This window comes from Haliaeetus albicilla, chromosome 10 (assembly GCF_947461875.1).
Source record: "Haliaeetus albicilla chromosome 10, bHalAlb1.1, whole genome shotgun sequence".
Taxonomy (NCBI): domain Eukaryota; kingdom Metazoa; phylum Chordata; class Aves; order Accipitriformes; family Accipitridae; genus Haliaeetus; species Haliaeetus albicilla.
The window spans coordinates 27,975,009-28,001,199 of record NC_091492.1 but is presented as its reverse complement, the minus strand read 5'-3'; the positions used below and the strand labels follow the sequence as shown (position 1 = coordinate 28,001,199).

General features: G+C 50.4%; 1 protein-coding gene across 2 annotated transcripts in view; it reads right to left on the bottom strand.

The window, feature by feature from the left end:
* MN1 (MN1 proto-oncogene, transcriptional regulator) overlaps positions 1–20,715 on the bottom strand; it is a 117,286-nt gene extending 96,571 nt beyond the window's left edge. Inside the window, exon 1 of one of the 2 annotated variants that reach the window (XM_069794506.1) lies at positions 16,747–20,715. In XM_069794506.1, the coding sequence (XP_069650607.1) occupies positions 16,747–20,185 (3,439 nt within the window). In that variant the 5' untranslated portion in view covers positions 20,186–20,715. The remainder of the gene's footprint in view (positions 1–16,746) is intronic. The other variant, XM_069794507.1, reaches the window with a different exon arrangement.
* Between the last annotated feature and the right edge of the window lie 5,476 nt (positions 20,716–26,191).

The following is a 26,191-nucleotide window of genomic DNA, read 5'->3' as shown; positions in this document are numbered from 1 at the left end:
AGCCAGCCACCTTAAAAACCAGCCAGCCAACCACCCACCCAACTGACTGACCACCCACCCCACCAAGGACTGGTGGACCGACCTCCACCCCACTGGGAGGGCGCGCGGGCAGCCGTGCCTCCTCCGCTCCCACGCAGCCACCTCCTGGCCCAGGAGCCAGCCAGGAGCAGGGATGCTGAGCAGCAGAGCTGGCCGACAGAACGGCATCGCTGACACAGCACCAGTCTACTCATTTTTACAAATGGTTTTTAATTTTCACATGTATTTTTTAAAAGCTGGCCATGAGATTTCATCCTTTCCTCTCTTCCTCAGTAACCACAAAAATGAATGTTAATGTTTATTTAATCACTTATCTCCCCCCGTTTTCTTTTCCAACATTTCTTTCCTAAAGCCTTCCCAGCTTCAGAGAATAGTGACATACAAAATGGAAAAATCTAGTTTTTCACATTCTTTTTTTTGGTAAAAGAATAAGCTTTATTTAATTTTCTAAACCCCCTTTTCCATTCTCTCTCCTTTTTTTTTTTTCCAAAACTTGTCTAAAGCTGAATAAACTGGTGGTAGAATTACAGAGATTTATTCTTTTTGTGTGGTGTGAGGTGCAAAGACAGCAAAGTAAAAAATGGAAGAAAATCTCCAAAATAATGATTTCTGGTGCAATCAAAAGTAAAAAGAGGAGTGGGGAAAAAGGGAAATTTTGCAAGTCTAAATTCAAATTGTACAAGAAAGCTATATTTCACATCAGCTGTATAATATTCCCAGGAAAATAAAAAGTCAAAACCAGTTATTTTCTTGGAGATCTATGTTCTTAAATATCCGTTTTCAACATAGTCTCTTCTTTAAAGAAGTACTGGGATGGGGGATGAACTGTGATGAACTGAAAAATGTCTCTGTCTACCCAAAAAAGAAAAAAAATCGTTATGCAATGACAAGAGACAATTCAGTATATAATCAAAGACAGAATCCTGACACGTTCAAAGAGAAAATTATTGTAACAGCAGCGACTTTGAAGATGAGAAGGTTTTTTTTGATAGAAACAATGGCCATCAAGATTTTTACTGTACCTTAAATGCACAACTTAGTATGCAGCATGCTTGCCATCAAGCTAGCACCAACAGCAAAAAAAAAAAAAAAAAAAAAAAATAGTGACGCATAAGAAATCCAAACCTAGAGTAGAATCAAGCAGCACTCTTTGAATGGTTAACCATTCACACAGGGTAGCAAACACTCCTAATGACAAGCACTCTTGTCCTAGGGCATGAAGCAGCCAACGTAGAAGTCTGAGAGCAGCCCATATTTGGCTAGTTGTATTGCGTTTTCCTTGTCGGACACCAAGTTTTAAATTTCCTGACAATAAGATGGCTGCACAAGACCTAGCCACCCAGGTTTAGTGGTATCTTTTCACCTGAAGAGCAGGGGAAGAGCCAGTTCTGCAGGGTGGTGTGTCCTGCCTGGCAGGTGACAATCCAGACCTCTCTATCTGCCTGCAGTTTTGCCCTGCAGGGCCCTCAGTATTCATCAGGATTGCAGAGCACTTCTGAGTAATAATAAAAAAGGCACTCAGTGTAACACTGTACACTACACTGCACATTTTCAAGTACCACAAATGAGACAGCAGACTGTAACTATTCAGAAATGTTTGCCTTCCAGAGTTACTTTGAGCAATCATTCTTGTGGGCTTTTTTTTAATTTCATTTTACACAAAAACTCAAGAGCCAATGTTCCATTAATACAAAACTTGCAAGTTACAAAGAACTACACTGAAATATTTAAATTTTCAGCATTTGCTTCCAGGGAATTGCATATTTGGCTGTAAAAGTCATGATTTGCAATCTTCGCTGAACTACTGTGATTCACAAAAAGTGAATCACAAAAGGGAAATCTTGTGACTGAATAAATAGCTATTATGTAACCCATCTGATGAGGAGTATAGTATTTTTCTGTTCTTTGATTGGAAGACTATCGGAAGACGACTGTAAATAGTCAAAGCCTCACTGACTATAAATACCCCTTTCAAAAACAGAATTTGGATTAAGCTAAGTGTTAGTTCAGAGTAAGAGTCAGAAGGAAAACAAACGGATGCCAAGTCTCTTAAGTAAGGTATCAACTCAAGTGGAAATCACAAATGTGTATGAACTGATAACTATTTGCCGAGGGAGCTTGAGAACACATTTTGAATAATGAATGACAGAACTTTGTGATCCATTTCCCAGTAATCTGCAAACTGGTGGGAGGGGGAATCCACTGAAGGCATCTGTTTCCTTGCAAACGCGATTCAGGGAGCAGCGCCGGGGCAGCGACAGACCCACCGTGTACCCACCCTCCGGCGGCACCCAACACAAGGCTGCCGGGGTACCCGCCGAGGACAACCCTCACCCCATGACGCACGCGGAGCTCCTATCGCGTTTGAACGGATCACTGCCGTCCTCCCAAAAGGAAAAAGTTTGTCAGAACACGAGCTGGCTCTGCCCCGGCCTAAGGCTCGACGGCCTGCCGGTGAGATGCACACGGGCAGGGTCGGGCACCTTCTGGTTGTCTGAGCACTAAATCACCCAGACGACAAGTGCGTAAGGTGATTTTCAAGAGTGTTTACTTGGCAGCTCCTCCCCCACTTTCCAAACAAACGTAACACATGCGGGCTATCGCAAACACCATCTCCTTCTGTATTTGACCGTGCTCACACAACGAAGGGTTAAGGCAGCAGCAATACTTTCACTGACTGCAGTCACGCAGTTGTGCAGGAGCAGACCCTTTGAACACAGGCAGGGAAGCAGCATCTGGGTGAAACCCCAATTAAAACCCCAATGCAGGACACCTACAATAGGCCAGCTAGATTTTGGGTTCAGCTAAGGTGTCCAAAAAATACATTTTCAGATAGCATTAGGGAGAAGAGCTCCAGAGTGCTTTTACAGGCATCAGAACTGCTTTGAGAAAATAAGGCTTTACGTTTTTCCTGTATTTCACGTCTTGGGGGATATCCCAAGCACAGAGTCCCCTGAAGAGTAGTTTATCACAAAAAGGATGCAGAAGGCTGCTCAGTGCTGCTACCAAAGGAGATTTTTGGTTTGAACATGGAGACTTTGAGTTATACCAACTCCTATGCGTGTCTTCATTGTTACAAGTATTGTTTATACGTGGGAATCATTTTACTAATACTATGGAAACACCAAACAATTTATTTAATAAAAGCGTTTTCCCCACTGCAACTCAGCAGTGAATAGCTGCTTAAAGCAGGAATCTTTCTATTAGCCCTATTCCTAAAGTACAGTTTTGTTCTCACCTTTATATTAAAACCCTTTTATTAAAAAGGAAACCGTAAAAAAAGCGTGAATATCTGTTTTGGTTTTCTGTTGCCTGGGACTGGCTGTTGATGACTCCGGCACACTTGCAGGAAAGGCTGTGAACACCCCAGCACACTCGCCTGTCTCACGGGTGCCCGTGCCCAGGGAAGGGCCAGCGCCACTCAGGGCTGCTGGAGCCGCTCCTGCTCGTCGGGGAGAGGCTGCCAGGAGGAATTAAAAACACCTCGGCTCTCGCACGCACGAGCTAATGACCCACGGCCGCACAGAGCCAGCGCCAGCAGCCGCCACACACTGGGGCCTGCTTGAGGTACCATTGCTCCAGAAGGAAAACAGCAAGGAGACACCAACACTGCGGATGGACAGAAGCCACCGTCACCAAAATCGGGCACCTGTGCTGCACGCTGCATCCCACGGGGACTAACCTCCCCAGGGACCGGCAGCTCTCACCTCTCCTCCCACACCGCCCGCCGAAAGCACCGTGGGACGTGCCCCACCGGCGGGCTCAGCACCAGGGTGGTGGCAGCGGTCCTCCCGGTGCCACGGGCTGTGCCGAGCGCTGGAGAGCCGCCCCGAGCAGGTCTTCCACAGCATCCTCTGGCAAACCGAGTCTTCCAGGGGGCATCTCCACCTCCGTTTTGCTGCCACCACAGAGGATTCTTTCTTCTTTTTTTAATTTGGCATTTATTTACTTTCTAGAGAAAATGGACATATTAAAAATAACGTCTGTGCGCTTTTGCAAGCAGCTGCATGGTGCTGCCAGCCCATGCCGCATTCAGGCTCACCACCGCTGCTCCAGCTGTGCAATGACGAACCCGCGCCGGGGTGACGCAGGCAAAGGCCACGATGGGCTTGGTCCTTCTCCCTTTTGGAGTATTTCTGGCAAAAATGACCCAGTAAGTGACTTAGTCATGTCTCCCTTGCGTGGTGGCCAACAGGCCAAGTAGAAGAACCAGTAAGAGCACAGCTGGCGTGCACACCACATACCACCCCACCAAAAAGCACAATCCAGATGTGAAGTCACACGGATAAGAAGTGTCCCATGACATACACCCTGAGAAGGGACGACGAGTCAAATTTTGATGCTGACCTTTGAAACCAACATCTATTTTCCATAAAGTACCCAGATATCCCACAGATCTACGTTCCAGTGAGATTTAACTAAGATTTAACTGAGGATAAAGACAGATCAATTTTGCTCCAAAATTTTAAATGAAACACTCCTGTTTTGGAAAGAATTTCATTAAGGTGAAAATATGATATAGAAGGGCCCATTTAGGAAGAATGTGCTATTAATTCTTAGCAGTGTATGTGGAAGGGAAAATTGCATTTTTATCTAAATGGTTTTTGCTGCATAACCCATTTACGGTATTCTTTTACAGCTCAGTAATGGGAACTTTTCACATTTCTATTTGGGCCAGACCACTGTGGAAGGCAGCCTTCAAGAACATTTCAAATATAACCCCTTAAAACAGATTCCAAGAGTAGCTCCACAAAAAGGAAGAGAAAGGCCAGTACAGCACATCTTAAAAGATGGTAGGAAAAGGAAAAGAAAAAACCCCTCCATCTTAAAGATGTAATCCAAATTTTTGAGGGGGAGAGGAAAAAGGATGTGTTTTAGGGTTTGTTTCTTTTTCCTAAGGGACAAGAAAAGGTTTGGTCTGCCCCCTCTTCTTCCTTGTGTGAAGCGCAGAAACAGCTCCTCTTCAATGTAGTACACAGTCCCAAACGCATACAGAGAGCAAAATGGTGCCACGTTATCACTTTGAAAAACTACACAGGGATATTCTGAGCTATAACAATTACTATTACATACAAAGAAAAAAAATGTAGGCTATGAAAAACTATTTTTATCATCATAAACAAATGGTCGTTCCTTACTACAAATAGTTTCACACCATCTGAAACTGAATATAATCTAAACAATAATTTCAAACAATTGACGCTATGATCCAAATTTGCCTGATACATTGCCATCAGGCAACAAGAATAATGTCAAGTAAAAGCAAAAGGAGACTCAAAACTGACTGAACCATGTTTCATTAGGTTTGCCTAATCTAGTACAAAAAAAAGCAAACATAAAAGTCAAAGTTTTTTAAAGTCTTAATTTTATCATCAAATATCTCAAACTCAAGTAAACACAAAACAAAATAGTATACTGGCATTGTGTTTAATAAACATATCTACTGATTCTCCAAATAATGTAGCAGGGCTCACAAAAGAAGTTAAAGCTGTATGTTTTCTAAGCATTGTGCATTTGACATTCTTCACCTCTTCCCCCTCCCCCCCCCGCCCTGTGTTGGCTTTTATTAGCTTACTTCTGAAAATGAGTATAACAAAAAATTTTATCTTTCAAAACAGACATTTAAAAGTGCAGCAGTTATGGAAATACAATTGGACAATGAATAGTTTTTATTCCCTTTACCTAGCCATACTCCTCACTGCAAAGTAATTACAGGAAGCAGTAATTACAGGAATCTACTTCTGTTTTAAGCTTTACAGTAAGCTCTTTCCAAATTTAAGGCCAGCAACCAACCCTTCATTATGCTTAATAGGTAGACATAAAAACGTAATTGTATCACAATCTCTCCAACTGCATGTTTCCCCAGCTCCTGAAGCTCACATTTGTCTGATTCAAGGAGAAGATTTTTAATCTATTCTTTTCTGTAACTGAAATATTCCAGCACCATTGGCATAAACCACTCTAGAAAAAACTACACAAAATGCAAGAGGATTTGGGATAATTATTTGAAGTAAAACTTCACTGCTTTGTTAAAAACCCACGCTTCCGAAGTGGCACTGGTCAGCCCACAGCAGCCAGAGTCCCCCAGCACACGAGCAGCCAGGCATTCGGCCGCACGTTCGGGAGTCCTGGCAGAGCCCGGACCATGGGAATCCGGAGCACGCGGGAACCCGGAGCACCCAGGAGCCCTATGGCTGCAAGCAGCAAATTCGTTTCTGCAACTCCCATAAGCACCTCAGCTAAAGTAAGTAAAATCAGGACATAGTATACTAACTTGATTCATCTACAGGACAAATCACTTTATCATGTAAGGTACGATACTACCTTGCATGCACAAAGTTTAAAAGTAAAGATAACCCAAATAACCGTGGCTACCCCCAAGCTCCCTGCAGCTTTTCCTGTGACAATTGCCCCAGTCCCCCTGCAGTTTTTGAGCCATCGCAATTCATATCTGTTCTGAGAGCACTACAACGAATTAACAGACAATGGTATGAAACCTCCCATTGATGGCAAATAATAATAATTAAAAAGAACAAGAATGAAGAAATGTTTTGCTGTTCTTTCTTTTTGGGGGATCTGCCTATCTCAAAATAGCTAGTATGAGATTTTAATTATACTTGAGACAGTCCTATTTTTTCCTATGCCTCTAGAACGACGGCGTGGTAGAGAGCGAGCACAGCGATTTGGGATGCTAGCTGTTTCTCCCAGCATAAAAAGAACAGCGTGTGCCTATATTTAGAGGTAGAGAAGGGAACTACAGCATCCAGGGGAAAAAAAAATCATACTGATTTTATCTTCAAAAAAGCACTTGTGTTTTTGGTTTGTTAAATCAAGAATGTGTTGCAAGTGTTTGACCCTATATCCAGCAACAATAAAATCTGTTCCATCATAAAATACCAGCTGCTTTGCACTTTGAATGATAATACTATTTTTAAAGTGTTTCAGAATTATTGTCTCATAGATTGTGGTAATTTTTATTATGTTTACTGGGGAATTCCTTTTTTTTTTTTTTAGAATACAAACAATGGGCACATTTATTATTTTCTTGCTTTTAAAACTGCGTTTGGTCTGAAATTTGGGCTACTCTTCAGACTAGGCAAAAAAAGTTTTTCAGCCCAACATTTTGGCACCAATAAAAATTAACAAAACAAGTGAGTCAGATCAAAAATACCTGTTAACATTACATGCAAAAAGTTATCTGGCTGCATTAGACGTCTAAGGGATACCCTGTTTCTAGCAATATTACATCAGGACAACTCCAGGCTTAAGTCATACCAGAGTGCTGTGATGTACCAGATAGCTCAAACCTTGGGGTCAGGCCCCAGCGGGGGAAGGACCCTCCTCTCCCCTCGCCCGAGGAGAGAGGAGAGGGGGAGAGAGAGGAGAGGAGAGGAGAAGCTTATCTGTGGTGATGCTTCCGTCCCCAGGCATCTGGAGGAGGTGAAAACCCATCTCGCATCAAACTACTTCCACATCATTTCAGTTTCTTTCCCTGTTGCTCAGACTGAGAAATTCATTTAGAAATTCACTCACACTCTGGATCAGAAGTGCCATAACTGGGGTTTTTTTCTCGTTTTTGCAGGAGAGGAGAAATGCTGCACCGGGGAGGGCAGTACGGCCACTCTGTCCCCACCAAATGCACCGGAGGAAGAAGTAATCGATGCAGAAATGAGATTACCAAGTGGGACAAGACACTCTCAGCCCTCCATTCCCCCTGCCTACACATACTTCCTAACCACCACCACCAGACCCCCGGTCGCACACTCCATCCCAGCACCGTTCAGTCCCAGCGTGCCAGCCTTTATCGGGCACCCAAGTGCCCAGACTTGTCCCCAGGTTCCCTCCAGCTCTGCCAGCACAGGAGCCCACTGTGCGCCCCACCAGCATCCTCTGCCAAAGCCCTGGCAGCACCGCGGTCATTCAGCCCCACAGCTGCTAGTTTACCGGGACCAGCGAGCCTCCAGAGGAGGAGGTGGTCCCTGGTACACTGGCAGCTGCGTGGCCGAACGACGTCCGTTTTATCTCATTTGTACGGTAAATCTTTAGCAGTGGGAACGTCTCCCAGGTTTCTAAAGGACCGCGTCAATTTATGGTGCAATAAATATGATCTTAAATAATAAAAATAATAATAGAGTGGGACCTGAATACAGACTCCACTGCAATCTAAATCAAATATAAACCCAAGTATCCATAAGTGCAATGGTAATGACTTGACCGACTGTGCCATCTAGCCAGGAGATGGGAACACTCAGGCAGACGCTCCCTCTCCGCCTGTTTTCACCCAACAGACAATCGGAGCATCACCTCCAGCAGTGGATGGGAGGGAACGCTCAGTTCTGGTCCCTGGGGACCCGGCCCTACTTGCAATGCATTCACATCTGTGTCTCTCAGACATCCTTCATCTACAGCATCCTCTGCTTCCCATGACTTCTCTTACCCAAGACCAAAAGGCTTTAAAATGTCATTATAGAGGAAGATTATACCCACCCCCCCAAAAAAAAATTAGTGGAAGATTTTTCTAGGAAAGAGATCCTAAAATTCTGACTGGATAATAACCCCAGTCCAGCCTTCATTTCCTATGTTAATAGATCAATTTACATCTTTCTAGCAAAATGGTTTCAGGCTACATTAAAAAAAAAAAAAAAAAAAAAAAAAAAAGGAAAAAGTCATGCTTTTCTTCTTAAACTGCATTTAGGGAGAGGATTAAGAGGAGGAAGGAAGGATATGACTGTTTCCAGGGGTTTTTAGTGTATTTGCTTCACACAGCAAATTAATATTCTCAATTTTAAATCAGGAGTATATTCTTAATTAGGGTATGAAATGTTTTAAAATTTTCTTCACTTTACAAATGGCTGCTTTTTCAATTAACTGTGCTTCCTCAGCCTCAGTATGATCTTTCTATTAGCAATACAAATGCTTTCTAATATTTTGTGAATACTAATTCACGAAATTAATTAAATGCAGACTTAACTCTGAAAACATATATTTTACCACAAAAAAACACTGTCTCCCAACTACTGACTCATTACAGGCTTTTCTGTGATCAAGAGTATCAAGTCCTAAAGGCCCAGCGGTCAGAACTGAAGGTAAGAGAGTTAAATGAAAAAAAGGTAGCAACTCACTTTCCTCATCTCGCTTTTTAAATGCTCCAAACAGGGTGGGGGGAAGAAAAGATAAATATCCACAAGTTGAAGCAAACTGGTCATTAAAGTGAGGCTGCAGTGCCGTCCCTAACACAACACTCTGCAGCAGAGAACTAGTGGAGCCCTGCAGAGCTCACACATGTGTTGTTTGTGTTTAAACTCAAATAAACTGTATTTATTTTAATGTAAAAAAAAATCTATCAAAGCAGCACTTAAACGTAACCAGTCTTCCGCTTACCAAGCCAAAAAAACCTCCTTTAGACAAATCTTAAAAGCTAATAAAAATTTAGATGGCGCAGTGTCATACTGCGTTTTTATGTTAAAATACTAAACAGACACAAATAGATTTCCTAAAATTGAAAACAAACAGACATAAATTGCACAACTAAAGACTCCCAGCAGAAGTTAAGCATGCAGATGAGAAATGGTTCATTCTCAGGAGCTTCCTGTGACTGATACATACATGCATTTGGGGGAGTGAAATTGTAAGATGTGATAAAACAGTTATCGTCTAAGAGGGGCAAGAAAATACTGGAAAAACTTTATTTAAAAATGGCCAGCATCGATCAAACCCAATCCTATGGGAAGGGATGCATTCTAGGTTTTAGTCAGGTGTCTCAAAAGGGTACAAGCTCAGAACACATGGCTGCTGAACACAAATACTCTTACGGTAATGCTTGTGCTGTTACAAAAAATAACTCAAGTACGGGGGAGAAGACTACTAGAAAAGCAGTAACCACAATATTTTTTGCATCAGTATGTAGACAAAAAGTGCAACACTGAGAAAGTACATTTCTAGATCATCAAGTCTTACAACTTACTACATCAACTAAGGAAAATGCATTCCCCGCACACATATGCTTTTGTCATTTGCCAGGAGATGAGCAGAACATAGACTTAGAAGAGAGGGCATTGGGGGGGAGCTGAGAAGAAGGGGTGCTGAGGAGGGAAGTAGCAAAGCAATATCATCTAAGATGTTCTCTTTGAAGTATTAAGAAAGTCAACTTGTAAAAATTAATGGATTAGACCTCCAGCTGTTCAATTCTCAGCTTTAAATTTAAAAGGTATTTCACTTTGTAACACTGGCACATAAGGCATAAAATATATTTAAATTTTTAAAAAATATAATATTTGCATTAAAAAAGGTCACTAATAATTCATAATGCTTTAACTGCACCAACACAAAAGTGTTTTGCAAAGGAAAAGCAGCTATCCACAAAGAATATCAGTATTTTTACATAAGCTAGTCATGTTATCACTATGTGCAAACTGGGTCTATCTACAGAATAGCAAAAATTCAGATTTACATTTTAAAAGTTGAGAAATCTAACCAAGATCAAGAAAGTCAGGGCAGACCTTGAATTTCCTGGAAGATTCCACAGCTTCACCTATTTAATTTCCATAGGGTTCCCTGCCCTGTGTCCCTTACCCAAGAACTGGTGCTGAGGAAGTGCACAAGCAAGCCATGTTCTAAATATACCTCATTAACGGAAGCTCTAAACGCCCCTCAAATAAATGAAACAAGAATAATTCTGTATTTAAAAAACCCAACGTATCAATCTTAAAAATATCCTGCAAACTATAAGCATGTATTTGCAGGTGCAAATTTTGTTCTTTTCAAGGGCTTAGATTTTTCAGTGGAAAAACCAGAACAGTTTGACAGAAAGCCGACTGCTGGCTCGAGCGGTGGCCGCGACGTTATCCATGCTGTCTGCATACGAAGCGCTCCAGCCCGAAACACGTTAAGGATGATCTATTTTATGCTAGCAACAAAACAGGGAAGGATCCCACTACCCACAATTTGACTGGTCTCTTTTGATATTCTCAATGTGCTCTAGGCATTACATAATTAAACTGTTTATAATATTTCAGTAAATTTAGCATTAAAAAAGCTTATGTGTTAGGCCACCTGAAGATTCATTTTAGAGCTGCCTTTACACTTTCAGTGGATGCTCTACTCATACTTGTACTTAATAGAAACACACAGGAAACCACAGACTAAAAATGTACAGTAATTTGTCTAGTACTAAAATTTTATATGGCCACATAAAGACATTTTGCTGTATCAAAACCTCTCCCTCGTACAGAACATTGCAGAAGCTGAGTCAGCTGGTACAAATAAAAACAGCCCATATACTTTTAGGTTAGACTTTTGTTTAATGCCTTATCCTTTGCTCTATACAAGCAATGACAAACTGTATCTGTAGCTATTGCTAATTAATAACGTTTTTTAGCAAAAAAATATTTGCAGTTTCATGGCAGAGCATTTCACTAGGTCACTGGTAAAAAAACAGGTATTGCATGTTGAAATTAAGAGCAGACATGGTGTAATACATCACAAATCAGAATAAATCTATGCTGTCATCTAAGCTCATATATAAATATTAAGTCTAATTCATTTCCCTTTACATCATATGTAAAGATCTGAAGCACATTCACATACCCATTTCAAGAATTATATCCCTCAAAGCCTGTCTCATGCACTCTCTCACACGAAGTATGTACAAAACAATCCAGTTAAAACTAACCTCATAACTAAACGTGCCATTATAGAATAACAGACTTTGCTAAAAGAAAGCATCATGACACAAACTAAATTTGTGATCTGCATTAATTCAAATACAGCTAGACTGTCCACTAAAATGAGCGGAACAGGTAAATCTAAAGGCCAAAAATTAATAGACAGACAGACAGATGGAGGGGTGTAAAGGCAAACAGAGTGGCTATGGTAGTTACTGAAATGCCAATAAATTCACACACTTTCTGCATTAAATATCTTCGTGCATTACAGCAGCAATAGCAAATACTACTGAAAACTCTGCCCCTTGCCTTCTCTAATATTTGCCATGAAGGTCTACAAACACACTGCTGCAGAATGTTTATAAAACAAAGGAAAACATTCCTAAACAGGGCCACTTTCTAGCAGAAAATATTAAAAATGATAGTCGGTCAAAGTAAACAATAGAGTATTACTCTCATTCACACGAAGCCAAGCCAAACTGGGGCAATCTCTTGATTTTTTTTTTTTTTTTTTTTGGACAGGTCAGAAGAGTTTAAAAGATCCTGTTAAACCCAAATCTAATGCACATCGAACTCTCTCCTACAATATGCAATGGGAGTACTCTTTCCTCATAAATCCGCATGCTAATCCAGATCATTTATTAAAGATGTGTATTTCATATCTGTGGAGTATATCACGTAACTTCTTGGCAAAGGCAATAGCGTTTTTTTCACTAACTGTTAAAATTCCTTGTGTAAGTTTAAACAGCTCTTTCAAGCAAACAAAGCAGCATCGGGAATCACAGATCCATCGCTGCAAAGTGCGCTGAGCTTAGTCAGTGAACTCATTTCCAACAACCCTCAGTACAGTACAAACCCATTCCAAATCACATATTGCTTTCAATGATATTTAAGTGTTTGAAATACCTCACAAGAGGACTGACAAACTCGGTCTCAGTAAACAAACCTAGTCCCTTGGTAAGGGGACGTCTAAAAGAATTTAGCAGTATTTAAAATAAAAGCACGCAGCAGAACGTACTAGGAAGAGAAAGAAAACAAAGGCTCCTAGCCACATCTGGACCAAATTTGACCTTTGTTAATGTATTTGGTAGTAATTTACGGACGTTACATACTGCTTCATCACTAGTTTTGGCCTGCTGGCTCATTCAAATGATAGGTTCGGTGTTACGATGAAATATTAACAAAACCTCAAAGATTAAAAGTAACCATGCTGCACTGCACATGCTCATCAGCTCGGACAGACGAGCCCAGCGGCTACCGAGCAACTGAACATATTCTTATTTTTTCCAGTCAACACCTGCATGGTTCTAGGTTACATACTGACATCTTCACCTGACATCTGCAGTATGGGACCTTCAAAATTTCAATTAAAAACTAAAACCAAAACCCCACCAGCACTTAATTACTGGGTTTCTAGAGAATACTAATCAATATTTCACTAAAGGGGAAATTGCTCTGGTTCAGTCAAACCAGGCAAAGCAAAACCCCATTAAACTGGCCCTCAATTTTTAAGTGAGTTTCATCTGGTTATTCTTTGTTAGCTACAGCTGCGGGGTTGGAAGTCAACACGACCTCTCTAGACTCAGTATTATTATATCTCACTCCCAGTTCTAGCTGCAGAGGAAAACATGAAATTCTAGAAAGCATTTTGGGGGAAAAAAAACCATCAGCCACTTCACGTAAAACATGTTAGCACAAGAAGCAATGTATCAGAGAAACCTCCTTGCAGAAAATCGCATTTCAGCGAAGACCAATGTTCAGCCAGCATTAATAATGTTAAATTCAGAAACAAAACGTGAACATATGCACGGACCTGGCTAAAGGCTATCACTAAATGATGTAGGTGTGTACATGTTACAAGGGCACCTACAGCACAGGTGTCTGAAATAACGTTATCTGCTCCCCTCTACCTTCAAAGCTCACAGCTCACACAGATTGCTAGACATCAGCAAATCATTCTAATGCCATTATGAGAAAAAAGAGACGAGCTATAAGAATCTGACCAGCCATTAAAACAACTCAAACAAGTTGTTTCCTCCGGTAATCTGGGCATTAACGAAGTATTTGAAAAGTTCCTGATTCTGCTGCATTTCGGGGAGCCTGTCCGTTCCAACGCTGTGCCTCCACAGCTGGCAGCGAAGCCAGAGCCTCTGGGCCCCGGCACTCGCTCCACGCCACGGGAGGAGAGCGGCGGGAAGGGGGACACCTGCCCTCCGACACCCGCCGTCCCTTCCTCCGCCCCGCTCAGAGCCCACGGAGCCGCTGCTGGTGCAGATTGCGGCAGTGCCACAATAGGAATAAATCACCAAACGCTTTCCCTCCCATCACGGCAGGTGTAATTAAGAAGCCCACCAACAATGCCTGCGTGCTGGTGAGGGAACTTGGGTCTAACAACTAATCTCACTCTTAACATTGCACAGAACTACGAAATGGTGAACGCTTCCCCAGCGCAGTATTAAGCACATTTAGGCACTGCTTGAAATTTGGAGGAGTGCTGTCTGAAGCCTGTGCGTTCAACCTGCACGCGTACACTGGGGAACTGCTGGAACAAATACCACGGATGCAAATCCCAGTCACCTAAAAGGGTTTAAAATCTCCGTCACTGGATAAATAAAGCCTTTTCTTAAACACAATTTCAAACACTCGGGGGTATAGCAATGTAAAGTTAAATTATTTCTACTAACTGAGGAGAACAGCCCGTTTTGTCTCACCTATTGTATCTTTATCACTTCCAACAACAGTTAAAGTAAATTCTCCACTGGTCTATATGAATTTCCTCATCCAAAGAACCAGCCCACTCAAATCCTGTAAGTGACTAAAGTGTGAAACAAAACGAGTGTCTCTATGCATTGTTGTAAAACTGGTTTGCTATTTTACGTTAAGCCTCTGAAATACGAAAACATATCCTTATACAGGAACACTGATTAAATGGTTTTCCTTCCAAGTGATGAACTGTTTTAATGGCAACATTGTGGTTATCGCGACCAGAAAGCAATTACTTATTTCACTAGATGTTACTAAGAATAGCGGCGATCAAAGTGAACGTAGGAGTGCTGTTAAAGACGTTAAAGAAAGCATGGCTCCATGTGACACATATACACAAAATACACATAATTTTAAGCCAAATTACACTTTTCATAAATGTGCTGTTCAGGATTAAATCACTGCTCAGGATTTTTTTTTTTTAATCCATGAAATGAAGATCTATAGAATAAGTTACTCTTTTAAAATCTATTTCTAAAAACAGCACGGTGTGTAGATCTGCATATCTGTACGCATGTGTGTGTGTGAGAGTGCACACATAACGGGGGGATGTGCGCGCGCGCGTGTGTGTGTGTTGTGAGAGAACGTATATATGTGTTCGAGTCTGCCAAGGTAGAAGTGACAGGAACTGTGATTTGTGCTAACTAGCTATTGATCCAGTCAGATCTAGATGTTGTGTACAAGAAACAATAAAAGAGAAGGGGCCAGGAAGGATGCTGTGTGCAACTCCATTTAAAAATGGAAAAGAAGGGCCCCAAACAAACCAATTTATGTCCTTGCCTGGGTGAAGCATGGAGAATGCTGATGGGCTTCCTAGAGTCTGCTGTGCATGCTAAACACTCCCGCTTGAAATGAGAGTCTCCTGCGCTGGGCATTAAACATGAACAAAGAGACAAACCGTGGGGGCTAGGATTCACGCTTCAGAAAGCCAAAGCTGGAAAGCCAACCAGAACCGGGGGTAGGAAATTGCCCAGTTTTCAAACCAGCTCCCTTTTGATTTTCCCAACACCTTTCTTAGTGAAATCACGAAACGCGGAGGACTGTAAAAAGTCAGTCTGTACCACCAGATGTAATGAAAATAATTTCAAACTCTGCTAGCGGTAACAAAACATCAACTTTCCTAGGCACAAATAATGAGTTTATATGGCGTAAATTACGCACGTGCACTTATAGCACATCAAAAAATAGCCTGCATGCATTCATACAGCAGGTACTTCCACGTGCATCTATTGTAATATTCACACACACAGCCAGGCAGTTTGGAAAATATAGCTTTGATACAATAAAATAGAAACCAATTGAATCTATAATCATCTTTATCTTCAACAGCTTTTATAATAGGGGGCTTTCCATTAAAATTTTTTTTTCTGAGCTTGGGGAATTATGATGCCCTCTGGACATGGGGAAGGATCAAAAATGACAACTAATGTTGAAATTAAACATCTGTCAACTAAGCAAGTTTTATACCAGCAGACCCAGAGCCTTATTTTAAATTGCCTTTCTAGTAAAGAAAAAAATACGTTAAGAGCCTTTCAGTTCAGTATCCCACTGCTGGTAGGCTCTTAATGCAAGCAGGGAAATACCTGGAATCAGAGGGACAGCACCACTAACAAATGCGTGTTTTCTCTGTTTAGGAAAACCTCCGTAACAGTTTGGGGAAGTGGCTGGAAGGCTCAGCCGGCATGGGGCTCTGCGGGAGCCCCCTCCTCAGGACCGCATGCCCAGTGGGGCTCTGCAGGAGCCCCCTTCGTGGCACCCCATGCCCAGTGGGACTCTGCAGGAGCCCCCTCCTCAGCACCCCACACCCGGCAGCCCAGCCCAGCAGCCCAACGGGGCTCTGCCGGGAGCCTCCTCCACGGCACCCTACACCGCAGCCCCCCTCCGCAGCCCCCCAGGCCCGGCAGCGTGGCTGGGGCTCCACCAGCAGCCCCTCTGCTCAGCACCCCCAAGAGCCCCGTCCCAGCCGGGGCACCACAGCCCTCAGGGGGCCACTCCCCAGGAAGCACGATGGGGATGGGGATGGCCGTCACCTGGGGACGGCCGGGCAGCAGGCGCTTCATCCCTGCCACTGGCCGCCCCAGCAGAGCCACCTGCCATCCCACAGCCCCAGCGCAGGACGGGAAGGCACCCGGCACCCACTGAGGTGCCCACCACTGGTGGAGCGGGTCTGGAGCCAGGGTGTGCCCAGCAGCCCAGGGCCACAGCCCCGCCACCTCCCCTTCCCCGAGCAGCCCACCGTCCCCGCTGCCGTGGGCCGGCACCCGCGCGGGATGACCGATACCTTCTTTGCTTGGGTTCGGGGGCTTGGGCTTCTCCCAGGGCGCCATGGGCTTGTCCTCCTCCTGCCCCTCCATCAGGGCCTTCTCGCCGGGCAGGTACCAGGTGGAGTTGTGCTCCGCCATCAGGGAGTCCAGGTCGATGGTGCTCATGGCGCCCTTGACGCCCTCCGAGCAGCAGCTGCCCAGGTCGCTGTCCCCGTTCTGCCCCGTGCACTCCCCCTTCTTGCTCTTCAGCCCCAAGGGCTGGTCTTCCGAGATGCTGAACTGCTGCCGCTGGAGCTGGATCTGCGCTTGCAGGATCTCCAGGGGGTGGATCTCATCCTGGGCCGAGGTGCTCGTGGGGGTCCGCACCTGCTCCATGCTCGGCGTGCCTGGGTGGGTGCCCGCCGTGGTGCTGAGCCCGTAGCTGTCGGGGGTCGAGGTAGACGTATTGAGGAGGCCGAGGGCCAGGGGCTTCTGTCCGTTGAGAAGTGCGTGCTCCGCGCGGGGCAGCTTGGGCGAGCCGCCCAGCAGCGGGCTGCGGGTGGGCTTGGAGGCGGCGTTGTCGGAGCTGGAGGACACCTCGTCCTCGTTGCCGTAGCTGGTGCTGACCTCGTCAGGAAAGTCCACGTGCGGGGAGCTACCATCCGACTTGGTCACGCTCTGGATGCCGCTGTCCAGGGAAGACATCAGGTCGGGCTGCTCCCCCAGCAGCAGCTCGCCGCCCTTGCCCCAGGAGGGCGAGGTCAGGGGCTTGTCGTGGGGGGTGCCCCCGCCACGCTCTGCGCCCACGGCCCCCGGCGGGCCCCCCGCCGCCACCGGCACCGCTGGCTGCCCCGGGCTGACGCCTGCCCCGCCGCCTTCCGTGGCCGAGAACTTCTCGAAGAAGGTGCCGGGGCTGACGTGCCCACTGTCCCGTTTCCGGCGGCCCCGCCCCCGCCCACCGCCCGCCTTCCCCTCTCCGCCGGCCGCCGGTTCCAGGGTGTAGCCAGGTGAGAGGCTGCTCTCGGCGGGCAGCAGTGGGGCAGCGCCCGCCGTCTTGCCCGCGCCGCCCCCGCCTGCCGGCGGCCCCGCCGGGAAGTAGTCTGGGGCAGCAGGCGGCGGCGGGTCGGGCTCAGCCTGGCTGAGCTTGCGCTTGGCCTCGGCCGGGCTCTTCTTGTTGAAGGTGACGTTGAGGTTGGGAGCACCCAGGCTGGCGATCATGTTCTGGCAGGCAGTGGAGAGGGCGGCCAGGCAGCTCTGCCCGAAGACGTTGTCCTTGCTGGCCGGCTTGCTGAAGGAGCCCAGCGAGAGGGCGCCCAGCTTGCTGGCGGCAGGCCGCGGCGGTGGTGGTGGGGGGAACTCGGGCGGGGGCGGCGGGTAGGCACCTGGTGAGGCGCTGAGGGCGGGCGCGGCCCCGTGGGCCACCGGCTGCCGCGCTGCTGCCGCAAAGGGGAAGCCTGGCTGGGCAGCGAAGTCAGTGGGGCCACGGCGCTCGGCGGGGGCACTGGGCAGCGCCACGCCGCCGCCCGGCGACTGCAGCTGCGAGAGGCCGCCCATGGCGGGCGCGAAGGGAGGGTGGACGCCAGGCGAGGGCAGGGCCTGCGCCGGCCCCTCGCCCGCCATCCGCAGTGGCTCCTGCAGCCCCAGCCCGCTGGTGCCCGGCCGGAAGAGCACGGCGGCACCGCCCGGCTGCAGGCCCAGCTCGTGGGGGGCCGCCTCGGCCGGCAGCCCCGGCGCCGCCATGCGCCGCGGCAGCAGCTCCCCAGGCGGCGGCGGGCCCGCGAACCAGGCGCTGTCGGGGGCCAGGTGCGGTGCCGGCGGGTCGAAGCCGCGGCCGCTGCCACCGGCCTCCCGCTCGAAGGCGGGTGGGGGCAGGCCGCCAGGCGGGCCCACCTCACCGTGGTGCCCCAGCTGCTGCAGGCTGGGCGGCCGCAGGCGCTGCTGGCTGCGCGAGGCCATCTGCTTCATCACCAGGGCCGCGTTCTGGCGCTGCGCCAGCGCCGGGTGCTCGGGGCCGCTGTGCGGCAGCGGCCCCCCGAAGGCCTCGGGCGCCGGTGGGGTGAATTCACCCGGCAGGCCGGGGTAGGCCGTCGGGGAGAGGTGGCTCTCCATGGTGGGGCCATGCATGCCGCTGCCCCAGGAGGCGCAGCGCTCGACGCCAGGGTTGCCAGGGAAGTCGAACCGTGGCCTCTTGGCGACGCTCACGTAGGGGGCATCGAAGTGCTGCAGTCTTTGATTTGGTGGCTGTTGCGGAGGAGGGTGCTGCATATTAAACACGGGGTCGGTGTAGGGATGCATATTCCTGTTCTCCAGTCTGTGAATAGGGTATTCAAACTGTGCATGCTGGTTCTGCATTATGGGCCCATTGTCCTGCAGGTTGGGGTTGGGAGCGTTGGCTTCTGTTTGCTGTTGCCTAGGGATGGCTGGCGGGCAGGAGTTCTGTCTGGCCAGCAAGCCCGGCGGCTGCTGCGGCGGTTGCGGCGGCGGCGGCTGCTGCTGCTGCATCAGCGGGTGCCTGGCGCTGGCCCCCGGCTCCAGGCTGGCGGACATCTTCCGCGCCCCCCCGAAGCGCTCGAAGAAGACACCGTGCTGCTGCGGCGGGTGCGCCTTGGCCACGGCCATGCCCGGCGCCCGGGCCAGGGCCGGCGCCCCCGCGAAGCCGCTGCCCGCCGGCACCTGCCGCCCACCGCCGTAGTGCGGCAGCTGCCCCTCGGGCTCCGACGGGGAGAAGACGGGCAGCTCGAAGTGGCCGGCAGGGCCGTCGCCGGGGTAATTGTATTCCAGCGAGTCCACGCCGCCCTGCGCGGGGAGCCGCCGCGGCTCCAGGCCGTGGGGCTCGGAGGAGCCGGCCGCCGGCAGCCCGTGGAAGGAGGCGGCGCGGTTGGGGGACTGGTCGAGGGGCAGGCAAGGCGCCGGCACGGCGTGGCTGGAGGCCCCGGCGCTGTGGTGCTGGAAGTCGGGCAGGTTCCCGGGGCGCTGCTGCCCGAAGCCCTCGCCACCCTGGCTCTCGGCCATGTGCTCGTAGCCGTCGGCGAACGCCGTCTGCCCGCCCAGCGCGCCGCTGTAGCCCAGGAGCCGGCCGCCGTGCACGCAGGAGGCGCCGGGGTCGGGCCCGAAGTTGCCGCCGAAGTGCGGGGGGTGCTGGTGGGGGTGGTGGGCGCCGCCGTGGCCGCCGTGCGGCTGCTGCCCGCCGAAGAAGCCGTGCACCGGCGGCTGCATGCCGCCGCCGTGCAGCTCGGCGGGGCCGCGGCCCGGGAAGCCGTAGGCGTCCCCGGCCAGGCTCATGTTCATGCCCAGGAGGGGCGGCTCGCCCAGCGCGCCCAGGGCCGGGTCCACCGCCGCCGCCGCCGGGCCGCCGCCGGGGAAGGCCGGCGCCTTGAAGTGCGCGCTCATGCTCAGTCCGGGCTGGCCGAAGCCCCGCTCCGCCTGCCCGCCGCTCCGGCTGCTGCTCTGCGGCTCGAACTGCTCCAGCCCGAACATCCTGCGCGGCTCCTCAGAAGGGCATGGCCGCCCCGCGCCGCTCCGCCGTCCCGCTCCCCGCCGCGCCGGCCGCCGCTCGGCCGCCCCGCTCACATCCTGCCGCGCCGCCGCGCCGCTGGCACCGGCCGCCCGCCCGCGCTCACCCCGGCGGCTCGCCGCTCGCTGCCGCCCGGCGCCGGCCGCGCTGCGCTGCCCGAGAGCCGACGGGGCGGCGCGCCGCCGCTCATAGGCTCCGGCGCCCGGGAGCTGCGCGCCGCATCGCCGGCCCGCCGTGCGCTGCCCGCGGCTCGCAGGGCTCCGGCGGCGGCGGGGCGGCTGGGCCGGTGCGGGCGGCGGAGCCGGCGCTGCAGGCGGGCGCTGGGACGGCTGCGCCGCGCTCCCCTGCGCGCTCCCTCGCTCTCACCCGGCGCTGGCGGAGCAGCAACAAGTTTTGCATTTCAGCGATGAATTTCAGCCATCGGGGCTGCGCCAATGAGCGCCGCGCGGCCCGGGGCGGGGCTCGCCGTTAAGGTGGCTCCGCCGCGCCGCCCGGCCCCGCGCCCCGCCCCGCTCTCGCTTCGCTCGACCCGGGGCCGGCGGCACCGCCGCCGCCGCTCCCGCGGTGCACGGAGCGCGGGCGGCCGGGCAGCCGCGCGGAGCCCCGGGGCGGCGGGGGGCACCGGGCGGCGACCGGCTGGACCGGGGACCCGCGCCGCCCGCCAGGCACGGCCAGTCCCGCACTCCCAGCCGCCCCGTACGGCCCGCCCGGGCCGCCGGGGCGAGACCCGCCCGACGGTCGCGGGCTGGCGGAGGGAGCGGCTCGGCGGCCCCGCCGTCCCGGCAAACCCTGCAGCGCCCGCGAGCCCCGAGCCGGCCGCCGAGCGGCGCGCCCCGTCCGGCCCGGGCAGCCGGAGGCGCGCAGGGGAGCCGGGCGGCCCAGCGCCCCTCTTGCGCCCGGGCGTTGGCGGGAGCGGGGATGGCGGAGCCCGGCCTCCCCGGGGGGACAAAGACCCCTCGGGTCCGGGCGGTGGGGGGTGGGTAACGCCGGCAGGATAAGGCACTCCAGATGTGCACGGCTCGCACGTGTCGAGACTTTAAAAAAATAAAACCGAAAATTACTCCCACAAAAAAAAAAAAAAAAGAGATCTATAAATAAGCGGCCGAGGAGTATTTGTATATGGCAGGAGAGTTTTAAAGGGATTTTTTTCTGCAGGATCAGGATGCTGCGCTGTGATTAAATATTGATTTTGTGTAATTAGTTTTCATGTGAACTATCCTCCTTGCTGATGGCTCGGAGATTTCAGAACTAGAGAAGAAATGGAATTGGACATGGAAATTATTACTTAGCAAAGTGACAAGGGGGGGGCGCGGGGCCCGGGGTGCGGGGCTGGCACCGCGGCAGAAAACGAAGGACGCGCGGCCCGACAGCGGCACAAAGGAATAAAGGCGAAGTCGCGCGCGTTCGCTGCGGGAACGGCGGCCGCGGAGGGAGGGACAGAGGGAGGCCGCCGGCCCCTGCGCCCGTGTCCCCCGCGGAGCCGCAACGGTCCGGACCGGCGGCCGCACCGCGGCCCGCGGCGTCGGCGGAGCAGGGACGGCCCCGGGCCCCGGGCCCCGGCCTCCCCGTCGCCGCCGCGCGCCTCTGCGCCTGCGTGCGCGCCGTCGGAGCCGGCTCTTCCGAACGGGCACAGCGCCCCCTGGCGCCCGCCCCGCCCCAGCCGCACCCCTCGCCGGGCAGACAGGCGGCCGGGCCGTGCCCCCGGGCCGCCCCGACGGCGGGCGGCCGGGCCCGGGGGGACGGGCCGAGGACCGCGCCCGGCCCCCCTTCCCCCCCCTTCCCGCGGAAGGACGGGACCGGCTCCCGGGGCGGGGGGCTCGGCGGAGGCGCCGGCACCGGCTGCCTGGTGCCGTCTCGGGGCACCGGCGCCGCCCGGCCGGCGCCGCGGCTCCCCTCCGCGGTGACCCTCCCCGGCCCGTCCTGCCGCGTTCCGGGGGCCTCGGGCGGGCAGCCCACCGGGCCCCGGCTACCGCCCGACCCGCTCTCCGCCGGGGCGGCTCTGGGGGAGCTCGGGCTGCCGAGTCAGCCCTGCCACACCGCCGCCGCTCGCCACCGGGCCTGGGGACAGCCCCCTCGGGGCCCCCCTGCCGCGCCGTATGCGGGCGCAGGACGGCTCCGGGCCCGGGGGCGAGCGCCGTTCCCTCGGGGCTTCGCGACTACTGATGTGACTGAGGGCACCATCAGCTGGTCCTCGAGGGGACCCCGCTCACGCCAGAGCGCTGCAGGCTCACGGGAGGGGGAAATGCTGGTGGCTCACCCACAGCCCGTCCCAGCTCTTTCCACTCTCAAACAACTTCTGTTAACTTGCACGGGAGCTGGAGCGTGTCCCAGCAGAGAAACCGGTTCCTGAAGCACATGACCCCCCTTGCTGCACGACGCTCCGGGAAGCACGGCCGGCACGTACCCAGGGTGCTTTGTGCTGCCCTCCGCTCAAGCTGGCGTTGGGCGAGGCAGAAAGCGTGGCGTATCTGCGCCCTGCGCTGGCCCCAGCATGCGGGCCCCGCGGGCAGCGAGGCAGGTGCGCGCCGGAGACAAAGCTCGCGGTAGATGTAACACCCGTTTCCCGAACGCGGGAAGAGGAGGATGCTTTCATTGAGGAGACTTGCCCATTGGCATTAGTGGGGGAGCAACTTCTCCGTCACGTCATGGAACTTTTTGAAGTTTGTACCTCACAGGAGTGGCGTTAACATGCTTTGGCTTTTGCTCCCAAGGAGATGTTCCCCGAACGGTAGGAGCAGCAGGTCTGCTGAGTGCCGGGTTGTGGCTGCTAAGGGCAAACCTGCAGGGGCATGACGGTAATGGCACGGAGAAGTGGGACCCCAGCTCGCCTCTGTGTACAGACATGGCATGCACTCAGCTCTTCATTTTAACTGGTTATTGCCTTGAAATGGTAATAACTCGTTGTGTAAACTAGCATTCACTTGTTATCTAGTATTTTTCTGACCAAAACGGCATCCGATTTGAAAACTGGATTATTTGAAAAAAAAGGAGAAAGGCTGGATTAATTTTAAGAGCGCCAATCAAAACAGTAAGAGCAACAGAACAAGTAAGAGCATTTGTAAACCAAAACAATATTGGCGTTTTAATGCCTGTCGTGCCAGTACAGAATTGCACAATAAGGGCTGAGGCTCTCTGGCTGGTATGTCTTTAATGTGGGCAAGGAATGTGATCAGCCCTTTGCTGGGACAGATCAGCAAGTGAAGCATCCACCTTGGAGAAGTAACACTGCTTTTATCCCAGCTAGAATCCAGTTTTTGTTGGTGTGTCCACTCTAGGGTGGCCTAAAGGGATACTTTCTCTGTAAGATACCACGTGCCAGTTGGAAAATATATCTGTCCAGAGTATTATTGGAGGTAATGACTTACTGTTGTAATCATGGTGGGTTTCACTTGTAGTTGACCTCTTTTATCACAGCTTCTTTGTTGTGTTTATATACAGGTATTTCTCTGGGGAAACGGTCTGTTCCCTCTGCACCATGGATACGATGAAAGTTGTATCACAAGCGGTGTGGAAGAAAGTTGATCCTGCAAGGCAGCTAGATTTCTGCTGTGAAGAATTACTTTTGCTGATGTAAAAGGACCTCAGGCCTCTCTGAAATTGCAGCTCTTTTCTAAAGCAGGGAGTCATGCCTTCATAGATACCTCCTGTAACGTTGGCTTCCACAGAAGAGACCAAACGCTTCAGAAAAGACAGATTTTTACCAATTCAGAAGATTTACCTTGCATTTCCTAGAAGATCCAGAATCCGTTTTTTTCCTCCAGCAGAGCAAGCACGGTCTCTCTGGAAGAGCAGAGCGATGTTGTGAAGGAGAATACAGTTAGAGGGATGGAGACTTCCTTGGTCCATGGGCTGACTGTCTCCGATGCTTCTGGGCAAGCATTAATCCTCCTCTCTCCTCCTCTCTGGTCTGTGCTCACCAGCGGGAGCCACAGGTGTCCCTGCCAGGGCCAGCAGCAAGGCTTGCTGCTGTATTCTGCAGGCAGCGGCTAGCTGCTCGCTCCTTCCCTGGACTGCTTCACTAGGAGGCTTTTCTGCTCCTCCACCGCTGGCCTAGGCATCACTATCTTCCAGGAGCGAATTTTAAGACTGAAAGTTTCAGCATGGTAACTCGCTGGCAGCGCTGCCTGGATCTGGCTGCAGCTTGGGAGTAGTATATAAGTAGCCGATGGCAAACATGGAAATAGTATCAGCCTAAATATTTTGGCAGTAAAAACAGTGAGTTGATTGAATGGTAGGGTCCTATAACTAGCTGTAGTGTTCTACAGGCTCATGGTGTAAATGTTTGCTATTTGTTAAACGTTGGAAAGCGGCTCAGCCCTGGTTTCTAACTTGGAACGTGTTCCCATTAGACACGCCCCGGAGGCTGCCAACCTGCCACGCACCTCCCGGCTTGTCAGTGCGGTGCTGGGGAGCACTAGCGGGAGGGTGCTCCTGGACTGTGACCAGTGCTGTTGGGAGCACTTTGGTGGCAAAGGGTCACAGTCGCCCAGCCAAATAGAAGGAAGCCTCTCTCAAATTGTACCGAGTAGTGAAAAGTATATTTCACAAAACATATTTTTACTTTCAGTCTTCGGGTTTTGGTCATCTTGGGGGAAGCAGGGAAAGGCATTATTTAAATAGTTGTAGCTGCAGGGGATTATTTTCTAAATTAACAATAGTAATTGCTCCTGCCAAATCCAAAGTTGAGGGGATTCATTGATTTCAACTCTCAAGACAATAGCACAATTTTGGGTTTCATATTGCAAGCTCTGAAAACCGAATGGTGGGGCTGATATTTAAAAAAAAATAAAAATTCAAACAACATAAATTCATCAGACTTGAATTCAGCTCTTTCCACTGTGCCAGTTTAACTTGAGCTGAGAAAAGTTGCTGCTCAGCAAAAAAAAAAAAAAATAATTCCTTTTTAACAAAATGAATGCATCATACATAAAACATCATGAACCATACAATTAGTAAGCAAATGTAAGAGTTCAGCTCAGTTCATAATTATTCAGCAAACCTATTCAGAATGATTTTTTTCTCCCTGCAGCAATCAACTGTGTGGGCTCATTACCACTGAGAATCTAACGAAGAAACCACCACATAAACTGTACAAAACAAGCCCATATGCTAGAAAAACTTTAGCCCAGCTAGTCATTAGCAAGAAGCCTTTTAAACCCTTCCATCGAGCAAAACCACATCTTAGTTTTCTGTGGTGTTTATACCCCAGCTCTATAAAGATGCCATTTCATTAATATGTCAGGCTTCAGGTATATAAATTTTAGCTACTAAGTAACCTCTACAGCGTTTGGAAGTGCAGCCATCTGGAACAATACAAAAAACCATTTGGTTGCCGCTGCACGTCGCGTACCAGCCAAAGCGATGAGTCCTGTCTTTAGAGCATGGTCTCCCAACGGTTACTTTGCAAAAAAGCTGATAGGTTTTTCTTGGCAGTGATTTCTGCTCCTAGCAGGGGTATGCAATGAAAGGAATTTGAATGTTTTGAAGGACAGGTCTCTAAGTCTGGTGGCTGACATTATGAGGAAGGTTTTCAAAGTGTCTGCCTGGAACAGTTAGGGAAACTATTGCACCTCCTCCCTCTCAAAATCATAGTGAACACAGTGACTGGACCGACTCAGAAGGCGAAAATTTAAAATCATTAGATGAGCTTGACAGTGCAGCGAGTGCGGAGCAGGATCGTGAGGGAAGGTATTCCTCCAGAGGAGATGATGGAATTTTGTGTGCACCTGCTTTAGTTCCCAAGAACGGTAAGGAGTTTTGGGTACAGAAGTGCTCTTTTCTAGCAGGGGCACAGATCCCTGGGTGCTGCGTGGCACGGGCTTTGCTGGCAGCTGCCAGACCAGCTGCAGGCAAAGGGCTGCATCACACAGGGGTCTAGCGGGCTCCCAGGGGGTTTGCTGTGGGAACAATCACACCGCTGGCCTCCCGAGCCGGGCAGCACTGGGAATCGCACTGAGAGGCAGTGTGTA